Source organism: Bubalus bubalis, chromosome X (genome assembly GCF_019923935.1).
Source record: "Bubalus bubalis isolate 160015118507 breed Murrah chromosome X, NDDB_SH_1, whole genome shotgun sequence".
In the NCBI taxonomy this organism is placed as follows: Eukaryota; Metazoa; Chordata; class Mammalia; order Artiodactyla; family Bovidae; genus Bubalus; species Bubalus bubalis.
In genome coordinates, this window is record NC_059181.1 from 113,000,663 (window position 1) to 113,013,724 (window position 13,062).

Below are 13,062 nucleotides of genomic sequence, written 5' to 3' on the forward strand. Positions count from 1 at the left end.
AAGAATAAAATAGTCAAATGTTGGCTTATTTTCACCACTCGTGCCACATATTGCCCACGTGCTTTACATTATCCATTTAGGACGTTTGATTATGGACAGGTGAAACTGTCATGAACTTAGTCAAAAATATTTGTGACACAACTCTCAAGTCCCTAGCACTGTCACCTTAGGTACCAAATACTGTATGATCTTTCTGCCATAAAATACTATGTTTCTGAAGCCTAGTATACGTTTCTTTCTTTTTTTGTAAATATCCAAATGAATGGTTATTTCATCTAAGGAACTGAGCTGGTACTCTGCAGGTGGGGGAGGGGTTCAGTAGGCTTATATATGATCCCTGACATGGAGGGGTCCATACAGGGATTTTTCTGAAAATGAAACAGAACACTACTGATGAGCAAAAATCCAATTTGATGAAAGCAAAAGCCACACTTCCAGAGATGCCATGACTTGTGTGTTTCTGCCTGTAGGTTGTTTTCTTTCCCCTTTGGAGTGTTGCCATGGTGTTAACCAGTAGAGGCACCACCCACCAGCAGATACAATTAATGCTTGGAAATTGAGGCTTTCAGTCTCACCAAGCACAGGGAAATGTCTTAATTTGACAGTGGGCCTGACAAAATGCTAATTTGTTCAGGGAGATAAAAGTAGCCAGTTATGTAGCTGTGTGGTGTATTGTCTATAATCTAAAGGGAAGGAGACCAACACCTACCCAGCTATTTTCATGTGTGGCCTCAGTTCTAACAACAGGGCTGTTCTCAGTAAGATGTGTAAATATCCTTACATGGCATCACCTTATAGACATAAAACAGGGTGGGACCAGAAGCCTCTGTTCACCCCATGGGGACATCCTGGGCCACACAAGGCTCTCATAGGAAGGGTGCTCTGTAACCACTCTGCTCCCAGAGGTTGTCTATGGAGTCATTTTCTGTAATAGGCCCTTCTTTGGCTCTTGACCTTGACATCTTATCTGATCTCAGCTCAGGAGATTGGCCCAAGTTTGGAGCAGGGGCGATGGGGATAGTGGTACTTTGAGATGAGCCACTGAAAATGGAAGAGACTAGGATTAAAGTTACTGATTATCAACTATGTGCTTGGCACTGTGCTAGGTCTGCATGCCTGCCATCTCATTAGAACCTCTCAACACCCTAGGAAGTAGGACTATTAGATTTCCACTGAGTGATCAGCCAGTATTCCCAAAGCCATGAAGTAAGCATGGAACCAGAATTCAAGCCCAAGTCCATGTAGACTTCCCACCTTGTGAGCTCTTCACTACATCAAGGAAACTCCCACTCCATCTTTCCCTGTTGAATCCCAAAATGACACAGATGATAGCTACTAAGGACAGGCCCTTCTCTTGGTTGCCCAGTGTCTTAATGTTGAGCATGTTCACCAAAACCATTTTAGAAATCAAGATTTTAAAAGTCCAGCTCAGTGTTTACCAATGAAAAGAGGCCCCTTTCCCTGCTACTTCCACCAAATAATGAAGGTAATGAAAACGGTCTACCAAAATGTTGTTGCTATTTAGTAGCTAAGTCATGTCTGACTCTTTTGTGACCCCATGGACAGCAGCCCACCAGGCTCCTCTGTCCATGGGATTTCCCAGGTTAAGAATACTGGAGAAGGTTGCCATTTCCTCCTTCAGGGGATCTTCCTGACCCATGGATCAAATTCACGTCTCCTAAATTGGCAGGTCGATTCTCTACCGCTGAGCCACCAGGGAAGCCCAATCTACCCAAACAGTCCCTTTTGAACCTGATTTTCTATAAGTTATTTGCCTTTATATTTTTGTGTGACTTCAAACTTTTTGAATATATATAGAGAAACAGGTATGACAATGGGAAGAACCCTCTGAGAGCACCTACTGTGTCTGATGGGTGAGTCAACCTGGATCCAGAGAAGGAGATGGTTATTTCTTCCAAAGTAACACAGCAAGCAAGTGGGAGCACTAGAACCTGACTCTGAAGAAAATCTCAGTGTGTGCCTACAGCTATAAATTAGATCACCCAAACTCTTTAGGGGGAGGTTCAGATAAGAATAGACTGTTGAATTCTGCAGTGGCTTGACAGATCAGAACAAGTGACTTGTGTGGGAACCACATACATCTTAGGCATTAAAGCAAGCATTACAGTGTGTTATCTTTGATGGTAATAAAAACCAAAGAGCTGGTAAAATAATTATTCCTGCAAGAATGAGGACGAAAATATTATCTAAGATTGTCTGATACCCAGTTCTGTTTGAGGCTCTTTGGCTATGTTTGTACATAACTATCCTTTCTTTAGTTATTCTGCCTTTCAGTCCTGCATTTAGCTCTTTGGAATTTTAACACAGTCTGTGTTTTTTATTTCATTCTCTCTTGCATTTTGTTAAAACACAGTAACACTGCACTGGGGGTGGAACATGGCTAAATCATATAGTGGTCCTATCATAGTTTATCATTTTTTAAAGAGGTCAAAGGGTTGGTACATATTAGAGTATTAAAATTTGTTTTTCCAATATCTCCACCTTTTTCCTGTATTTAAAGAAATGAATGCAGTCCATCAGAGATGATGCATTTCTCTTTGTGCACATGAGTTACAATCAAGACTGTAGCTCCATATGTTCCAATGTATTAACTTCAAGACTTCTGTGATAAAATACATATGCATACCTGACAGTGTTTTCCTGTGTGTGGATGTTTCACTCTCCATGTCTTGTAAAACAATAAAAACTTACATTCAGTAATGACCCTTTGAACTGTGGGTGAGGGGTGGGTGTGTTTGTGAATGTGTCAGAGGGGTACACATGATGAATTTCCTCTTTTCTTCCTCTTTCTGCTCTCTGCCTTTTACTGAAGGTCTCTGAGTTCTTTCATCTCCTAAACAGGTCTACTCACCCAACAACAACACTGAGGATATGCCCATGTAGAAAAGGCAGAAGCTCTAATGTGATCTATAAAAAGGCCTTTGTTTGGGGATCACAGAAGGGCATATTAATTATATGATTGAAAATGGAGTCCTTCAATGGTTTCTATCACAAGTAGATTCCTAAGTGATTAGGGGTGTGGCATCCTGGCAAAGAATGGAAAAAAAAAACCCACTAAATATAGAATGGATTAGTTTGAAAGATTTTTTTTTAAAAGAGTTGAAGTGAAAGTTGCTCATTTGTGTCTGACTCTTTGCGATCCAATGGATTACACAGTCCATGGAATCCTCCAGGCCAGAATACTGGAGTGGATAGCCTTTCCCTTCTCCAGGGGAATCTCCCCAACCTAGGGACTGAACCCAGATCTTCCACATTGCAGGCAGATTCTTTAACAGATGAGCCACCTGAGCCTCTAGAGAATGGATTATTTTGAAAGACTTTTAAAAGAGGATGTAGAAGCATAAATAAACGTGTTCATAAGAAATGTATAGAAAGAAATCTGTAAATGTGTGGTTTTATTACATTCTTTTCACTTTACTGGGATTTCTGTATAGTAACAGCATAAGAAATCCAGTAAGAGGTGGGGTTAGGGCTAGAACTTGGCTTGTAACCAAGTGTCTTACCTGCTTTTCCTGATAAAACTTTATTATTATATAATGTTAAGTACTATGCATGTATACAAGGTATATAGAAGAAAACAAAGTTAAGGCATAATATTACCACCCAGAAATATTGACCTGATGGCTTATTTGTACATGTATGTGCATCTAGGAGACAAGAATTGGGATTTTCATTGCAATCAGCTTTGCACCTTGTTTAGCTCCTCTTAAAGTAGTATCGTGAACGTTATCCCATGTCATCTGATTGCTTCAGAATTATCATTTGAAGCTCTCAGTGCCTTTCTCCTAGCATGTGCCACCCCTTTGCAAGGTAACAGTACTCCAATGGAAACGTCATTTGCTAATGTTCTAAGCACTTTTGAATATTTACAGAAAAAAGGTATTGTTGTATGGAAGAGTCACCTTAGTGTTTCCTTTTTGTTTCTGTTTTGTTTTTGCATCAGGTCCAAAGAAGAAAGATATGGAGGGGGAGTCTCTATAGCCGTTTGGCTTTAAGCTGGCTTGGCTTCCTTTTTACCCCCAGACTTGTCATGATCACCTTCTGGTTTCTTATCTATAAAGTAGGAGTGCCCCTCACTGGTGAAGGGAGGATTCAATGAAGATTCTGGATCCTTTAACATATAGGACTTCAGCTAAGTAAAAGACAAGCTAGGATTTCCCAAGCTGTCTCTATATGGCATGGCAAGGGGTGATCTTTGTGCCCAGCTCCCTGCTTTACTTAGATGGGCTCTTGGCAGATTATTGCTCTGGTAAATTTTCCTTTATCAATGTCCTTTTGTATTATAGATCAACTAATGATCAGCACTCCTAGGTTTCCATGTTTGCATGTTTCTCATCACTCTATGACCTTGAACCAGTCGTTTCCTGTCTGTGCCTTCCTCTCTAAAACATTGGAGTGTCTTGGGATTTCCCTGATGGTCCAGTGATTAAGTCTCCATGCTTCCAAAACCAGAGGCACAGGTTCGATTTCTGATTAGGTAACTGAGATCCCATATGCCATATGGCACTGCCAAAAAATAAACAAATAAAAAAAATGTTGGACTGTCTAAAGATTTGGACTAACTGATCTCCCCAGACCTACAAGTTCTAAAATTGTTATCCATCTATCGTATTCTATACAGTGAATGGCTGACCACATGTGAGCATCTGATGTTCCATAGGCAGATATGGGGAAGTGGAAGACATTTTCTAATTTCCACTCACCACTTGCTCCATGGACCACCCTCCCGCCCCTGCCCTGGAGGGAGGCCCCTGCCCTCCCTCCCCTTTCTTCTAGAAGTCAAGTGCTTCTTGGCTTCTTGCAAAACAACATTTTGATGAGTTAATTTAAAATGGATCAGCAACATATCGACTTTATTTTACTTGAAATATCCATTGGTTAAAATGAAACAAAGACTTTGGCAAATGTTTTTAAAAGTATTTTGAAACTTAACCCAGACTTCCTGCACCAGTGCCTTTATATGACTGTTAATGTTTACTGCCGTCATCTCTTTAAATCCTGAGGCCTGCAGTGTCTATGACAATTGTTGTTGTTCAGTTGCTAAGTTGTGTCTGACTCTTCACGACCCCATGGACTGTAGGCCACCTATATGTGCACTAAGAACCGGTAGATATAAGCTGACAGTCAAACTGTTTTATTGGCAGGAAAAAAAGCATGCAGTGTGTCGCTTGTCAATGTAAAATAACAATAGCTAAAGCAGAAAGTGAAGAAATATCAGTAGAAATGGCTCCTTTGTTAGTAGCGTGTGATGGTGCTACAGGCAGACGAGGAGCGTAGTCTTCTCTCTTATGTCTATTCTTCATTAATCTTGGATCCCAGATAGGTTTTTCATTGAAAATTCTTTTTCTCCTTTGGATACCTGCTCGTGTTTATAAGATGTGGCTTAGTTTTCACTCAGCTATGGACTAACCTTTTCTCTCTCAAGCCTTTAAAAATGAATATTTCATAGCATCATTCGCCTTCCTTTATACTCAGAGTGTTTTGGAAGATGAATAAGAGAACACAGGTTGCAAAGCCAGACAGAATCCCTTCTCTTATTTTCATTGTATCAATCCGAGTGTTGGTTTTGCTAAAAGGATCAATGCCATTTATCTGTTGGAGCACATTAAACCCCTGCCTAAAGGATTTAGGTTAGTGTTTTCCCTTCTACAAAGGAATTACCACTGACTTACAAACAGCATAGTAAGAGGTTTAAGGCATTTTATCGATTTACTTCATTCATTCATTCATTCATTCTGCATTCCCTGATATCTTCTGTCTCATGTAGAAGACAGACAAGTAAATGAGCCATGGTGATACCATGCCCTCTAACAGAGAAATGGCCAGGATGCTGTGGGAACTCAAGCAATGAGGGATTCTGCCATCAGGGATGGTTTCTCAGATTCGATTTGCTTCTTGAAGACTGAGGGCCAACTCACTGGTAGAAACCGGTTGGTAATGACGTCCTAGTAGGTAGAAATAGATTGTACCAAAGCACAGAAATGCGAAAGGATCAGCTGAGTTTGGAAAGAAGGAAATTCAGCCTGTGTAGTCATTGGTATGCTGGCAGAGAGGCAGACAGAGTAGGGTGGGGTTCCTGGACACAAGAGAAGCTTTAGACATTTGATTATTTCTGTTAGAAAAAACTTCCCTGATAGCTCAGTCGGTCAAGAATCTGCCTGCAATGCGGGAGACCTGGGTTCAATCCCTGGGTTGGGAAGATTCCCTGGAGAAGGGAAAGGCTACCCACTCCAGTATTCTGACCTGGAGAATTCCATGGACTACAGACCATGGTGTCACAAAGAGTTGGACACAACTAAGTGACTTTCACTTAGAAAAATACAAAGCTCATTCAAGTACATATTTCACTGTGATCCTGTGGTTCTGCATGAAGCCTTTCTGATTCACATGCAGAGACAAAGGTATTGAGAAAACTTATGTTGGCAGGAAAGTAGGCTATTCCTCACGAACTCCTGCTCACCCTTCAAGACCTAGCTGAAATGACACTTGCAAGGAAGTCTCCCTTGATCCTTGACTTGCTGGTATCCTCACAAAGCACTTACCACGCATTATAGGTGTCACTTGTGTGTGTGTGTGTGTGTTTTTTTTTTTTTTTTTTTTTTTTTTTTTTTTTGCCACACCACACAGTATGTGGAACCTTAGTTTCTTAACAGGGATCAAACCTGTGCCCACTGCAGTGGAAATACAGAGTCTTAACCACTGAACCACCACTGAAGTCCCAGGTGCCACTTTTTTGAGTTGCCTGTCTTGCTTATTGCTGTATCTCAAGGCCCAGTGTAGTTCCTGACTCACAGAAGAAGGTTAATATATATTTTTTCTTAATTTTAGTAATTTTTGAATATACATTAAGCCCACTAAAACTCTATGAAGGATGCAAGTACAACCTTGAGCATATATGCCAGAAATCAATCTGTTAGCTCAGAGAGCTAGGGAAAGGGACACAGTTTGAACCTTTATATATAAGACATGAACTATAAAGCATGAAGTTGAAGGGTTTTGGTTTTCCATTTGCCTTTCACAGCCCAGGGTCGCATCCCAAATATTTCTGCCTGGGAATATTTTGTTGTTTGCAGGGTTTTTGTTGTTGTTGTTGTTGTTGTTTTCTTGCTGTTATTTTGATCAACAACCAATACTTTAATATGATGCTAAACTGAGTTATATTAGATCAGCTAGAAATCTTTTAGGCTTTCAAATCATGGACATTACATATTCAAAACAGGACCTAATGTTTCAGAGCTTCATATTCTACTATAATTATATGGTTCAATGCAAGTGATTATATCTCTTCTTCAGTAACGGGTTGAAAAGTTTTGGTTTGCTGGTTCCCTCATAATTTACTGCCTAGGTATAATAGGCCAGTCTTGCGAAAAAAAAGATGATAAATGATGCTGGCTAGGATTCATAGATTTATTAAATTTCTATCAAACAGTGCAACAAAAAAAATCTGCTTAAGTTAGAAATGGGCTCAAATTTTTTAATCAAAATTCATGAGTCCTGATGCTTGGTTCAGTAGGTCCAAGGAAGGCTTGAATTGAAGACTGATTAAAGAAAATAAAAGGCTTATTTGAAGTAATTTTTCAATGACGGCTTTTAATTGGATGTTAAATCAAATTCTTATCTGCCTTTGTGCAGATAGCACATTATATAAAATACAGTTAGTGCCACTACCACTGTAACGGATACACTGAATAACAATTCACTTCTCACTTTACACTGAGGGGGAGAAGGGCTGCGGTTGTCAGCCTGTCAGAAATTAAGTATGTAAATTAATGCTTAAGTGTATGAATATGAATATGATTTACAAGAGGCTCGGAGTGTTGTTGGGGGGAAATCCTGAGGTTTCTCTTTTCCCTTCAAGGTTAACAAGTGCTTGGTGACCTTTATGGACTGCGTGTGTGGGCATGGCTGTGCCCACATGTGCACTTGGCCACTGAGCTTTGGCCGGGAGCTGAAATTCTCCCGAAGAGCAAATCCTGGACTCATTCCAAAACGTCCCTTTCTGCCATCCATGAATATCAGCCCATAAAAGCAATTTCATTAGCATTTCCTCATTTTCCAGTCTAAGCAGTGAGTGGGGCCTGTTAGTATGGGCCCCCATCCATTCTTTGCAGAGGATGGGTGCTGTGCCTTGGAGAGGGAGGGTGCTGGGGGGGGTGCAGTGGGTCAGGGAGCATACCTGTCAGCAAATGGGAGCACATGGAACCCTGTTTGGAGACAGCAGTGGAGGTTTCTGGAAAAGCGCGTTTCCCATTGGAGGCTGGTGGTGGGGGAGGGGAGAACAAATGCATCTTTCACAGCTGACTGAGATCTGGGCAGTTTGCAACAGTTAATGGAACTTTCCTAAGTGCTGAGTTTAACTCCCAGGATAGCGTTTACAAGTGGAGGGAATGGAGTTTGCATAGACCGGTTTTCTCATATACATTTTTAATGGTAGATCTTTAGTAGACAGCTCATTAATTTCATGGTTCTTTATTGCCAAGAATAATATCCTTTAGGCTTGGGAAAAGTTTCTCCCATTTTTGTTCTAATTTTCAGAGGAACTGTAAAAGCTGTGCTTCATAGAATTTTAAAAGGGGAAACCCCAGCCCAAAGTTCAGCCACAAATACATCTTCATTTTCCTGTTCTCCTAAATAGAATTGCATGTGTATTGGCCTTCCATGTTTGAGATTATACACAAAGTAATCATTCTGCTGCTTGAGAATTGTTCAAGATAGTGAAATTTATGTTGCTTGACAAGTCTGTTTTTATTGCATATTTTGTTGACTTTTTTTGAGAGTAGACTTTAGTTTAATTGCAGATTTTAATTTCATTAATTATTATACTGACATCTGTTCCACAGTCCTTTAGCACCTACTTTGGGCAGACTGCTGCTGCTGCTAAGTCACTTCGGTCATATCCGACTCTGTGCGACCCCAAAGACGGCAGCCCACCAGGCTTCCCGTCCCTGGGATTCTCCAGGCAAGAACACTGGAGTGGGTTGTCATTTCTTTCTCCAATGCATGAAAGTGAAAAGTGAAAGTGAAGTCGCTCAGTCGTGTCCGACTCCTAGCAACCCCATGGACCGCAGCCTACCAGGCCCCTCCGTCCATGGGATTTTCCAGGCAAGAGTACTGGAGTGGGGTTGGGCAGGCTAGTTACTTTATAAAACCTGGAGCGTCTGAAGAATGGCCCGAGGCCACATGGGTGGGAGTGACCAAGCTGGCACTGCGACCCCACTTGCCCTGAACCCAGACCCAATGCTCTACAACCCCATGCAGCACACTTTCCTTCCTCATTTTCTCACAGCGTCTACAAGGTAGCTGGCATTGAAGCCCATTTTACAGATGAGAAAACTGATGCTTGAGAAGGTTAAGTGATTAAGAGTATAGCAAATAAGATACTGATATGGAATCTGAGCCAAAATCTTTCTGTTTCCTCCCTTCACTCCTGTCACCTCCGCTCCTTACATTGTGGGCACTTTCCTCACCACAGTGCTGGATTTCACACCTCTAATATTCATTCAGAGTGATCCCTTCTGTTATCTCATCTTTCTTGATTTTCTTTTTTGAGGGGGGAACATTTCCCACCCTTCTTTGGAGAACTCTTTCCTTGCCATTGTATGTTGCTTGTTCTCATCTCCCCTTCCCATCTGTCATCCAGTGTCTTTCCTTGCCCCAGCCTGGGGGATCATTTCAGTGTTTTGACCATGAGCAAACTCAGCCATCACATTTCTTCATTCCCAGTGTGTCAGTTATCTTAACCAGGTAGTTGACCTGTGCCATCTCTCCCAGACTCCCTTCTTGCACTTCCAATTGTCTTCTGCTTGCACCAGATTAGGATTTAAATCTGGATTGTACGAAGTACTTAACTGTATCACATTGAGAAGAGCAATGGACATCTCTAAGTCATACATTTCCCAGTTGCAAACTAGAAATAATGAGTGCCTCATAGAGGTTTTGCAACAATTAAAAATGAGATAATGGAGGTAGAAGATTGAGCCCAGTACCTGGCACACAATAAGCACTTAGCAAATGGTAGCTGTTGTTTCTGTTTCTGTTTCTGTTATTAGCACTCTCACTATTAGGCCGCATGTCACAACCTGCCTTGTTATTCTTTTATATGTTTATTTATTTAATTGAAATGTTGATTTATAATATTGTGTTAGTTTCAAATGTACAGCAAAGCAATTCAGTTATACTATATATGTGTGTATGTGTGTGTATACAGACACATTCACATACATATATATTTTTTTCAGCTTCTTAATGTCTGTGTCTCATCTCCCTGAGAGACCTTGAGCAACTTGAACTGGAGATATCTGTATATCAATCTGCCTCCATAAAGCAGCATACCCTTGACTCCTCTTTTGATGGCAAGCATTTACAGGATTCATTTTCATTCTCTGAACCAAGTATAACAATTTATGCATATTTCCCAATTCTTGAGTGTTTACAGATCATAATTGAAAGTACATAAAGATATCATGTTTACAGCACAGACATGTTTAATATTCCGCACTAGCACTGTTGCCTAATATTTCAAGGAAAGAGCCAGTTTCTGTACAGAACTGCTAGTCTCACTGACATTTTTGATGCAGTTACCGACTTGCTTTGGTCACATGTGGCCAGTTCACAATGCTGGATTTAAAGTGCTGTGCAGCTAATAAATTAGCTGGCTAGCCATTTGGGTCCTTTCCCCCATCTTGTTGTTGTTCAGTCGCCCAGTCATGTCCGACTCTTCTGAACAGCTAATTCATTAGCTGCATTGTGATATATGTGAGAGTGAGATCTTTCCCTCTATGCTCTCATAGTATTTCTCAAATAAAATTGCCCCGGGAATGTGAGAGTGTGGTACTAGGATTCCTAGACTCGTGGTACGTTTCTGCACAGCTCTAAGATGCCCTATTGACCATGGCAAACAGTGTGTGGCCGGGTCAGCTTTCCTCTAGGAGAAGGCACATTAGAGCATGAGAAGGTACTGAGCTAGCTCTGGGAGACAGCACATGTGACTTGAGCATCATTGTGTATGTGGGTAACAGTGGACACAGAAGCTTCTGAATACAGAAGCCACCATCTTGTTTTGGGTGGCCACATGTCTAAATAATTGTGACATAGACATCCCTCACCTTCTTAACGAGGCCTCTTGGATTCTACCATGACCTGTTTGTTCACTCTCCAGGCCCTACTTTTCTCACTCCTTCTTCTCCACTAATTCATAGCTGCCTTCCAAATACAACAGAGCCAACAAGTTATTATATGGACGTTGTGAGTTCTAGCCTTTATCCACTGCTAGACTGTGCACCGATCTCCATATGTCCAGTACTCAGCATGACTCCTTGGACCAAGGATGAGCTTTCTCAGTGTTTATAGGTAGAAGGAAGAGAGTAGGGGAAGGGGGTAGAGTGAGGAAGGCAGGCTGAAAGGGGCAATTTAGTCAAACCGCTGGGGGATCAAACAACTCATTTAACAACTATGGAATTTGCACATCTAGTTTTATTCCTGAAGAGCATCCCAATTAAAAAAAAAACTGTATTTCAAGTGAGAGAATGCCATGGTCACATTAGTATTGAAGGAGCCACAACACGCCCCTGATTTAATCATGTTGTGCGAAAATTTAAACAGTGATGTAAGGACATAGCCCTTTTGGGGCATTTGCTGTTTTTTAATTTAACCTTTGTGGCAGCTGAAACCATCTCCTCAATAAGGCAACATTATCTGGTGAAGACCCTAATGACCATTGGCAAAAATTCCTGTTTTTCTTTTAATGGCAGAGAAGCAAAGTAGTGTGTTACTTGCACAGATATGTCTCTAATTATAGTTTTTGCATTATACCATTTTAATTGTCTTCTTAAATGCAGGATTTGACGTTCTGCCAAGAACTTCTCAATGATTTCTTCATTAAGAAGAGGATTTGTAGACATCGAGTCCATTTCTTAAAAACTGTACCTTTTAACAACATTCAAATCCCCTCTCTCCTCCCAGAGTCCCGTTGAAGCTGATGCTTCTCCTTTCCCAGGACACCTCACCCCCTGTGCCCAGATGCAAAAGCCAGAGTCGGGAGCACTTGAACAGCCATTAGTAAGGCTCAATTCTCCTTTTTCAGCGCTAAGACCTGGGGGGTGATGTGGTGCCATAGCTGTTGGTCTGTGGGGAAAGAAATAGGATGAAATTAAACTCTACCAGAATCACTCAAGTCCACAGTTTTATAATATGCATAATCTTCTTTTCTTCCTTGTCTGGAAGTCATGAAACATGTCCTTTATTTCTTGTTTTACAAAAATAACTGCCCCCGAGTGTTGATAATGCTAGTTTAAATTCTTCAAAAGAATCCGAGAATTGTAACTGCTCTGATAGTTTTGCGGCTATTTTTAAGTTTGTGTTTTGACTCAGAAAATTATACACTCTGGGGTAAATTGTATGCACAATTATATATTGCTGGAGGAAACTTTTGAGTCAATAACCTAAATGGACTTAGGAAGCCACCTCCCAGTCACAGGGCCCAGCTGATTTTGTCACGTATGCGTCTGGTGTTATATGCTGTGAAAGTGAAGTCGCTCAGTCGTGTCCGACTCTTAGCGACCCCATGGACTGCAGCCTACCAGGCTCCTCCGTCCATGGGACTTTCCAGGCAAGAGTACTGGAGTGGGGTGTCATTGCCTTCTCCAGTTATATGCTGTGGCACATCTTTATTTATCACATTAGTCTGGCATTTTTTTCCTGTGATAGCTTTTCTGATTTCTTTGGTTGGCAAAGCATCAACATTGGTCTTTTGAGGGAAGACAGTGCTGTGTCTATTTTGGTCTCCTGGAGTGCTGATGTGTATCCTGCATTTTACCAGGTGGCAGAGGGCCCCTTGTCGTTGTTGATTATGACTGGGATGGCTAGTGGACTCTGAGGGTCTATACAATGCCCTGAACTGAAAACTTTTTTCCTAGATCACTGACACCACGTTGACGGTTTGTTCTAAATTCCATGGAAGCCATTCCTACCTGGTCTGCCACTTAAGACTTTCAAACACCTTTCCCACTCTTTCTGGAAAAGTCATCATCTTCCAATCTTCCT

General features: G+C 41.2%; 1 protein-coding gene across 11 annotated transcripts in view; it reads left to right on the plus strand.

The window, feature by feature from the left end:
• The window catches only part of AFF2 (AF4/FMR2 family member 2), a 539,621-nt gene that overhangs the window by 265,052 nt on the left and 261,507 nt on the right, over positions 1-13,062 (plus strand). For 6 of the 11 annotated variants that reach the window (XM_025275774.3, XM_025275776.3, XM_025275775.3 and 3 more), the window contains one exon: positions 11,983-12,078. The exons of the other annotated variants lie outside the window; for them this stretch is intronic. In XM_025275774.3, coding sequence (XP_025131559.3) covers positions 11,983-12,078 — 96 coding nt within the window. The remainder of the gene's footprint in view (positions 1-11,982; positions 12,079-13,062) is intronic. 11 annotated transcript variants of the gene reach the window in all.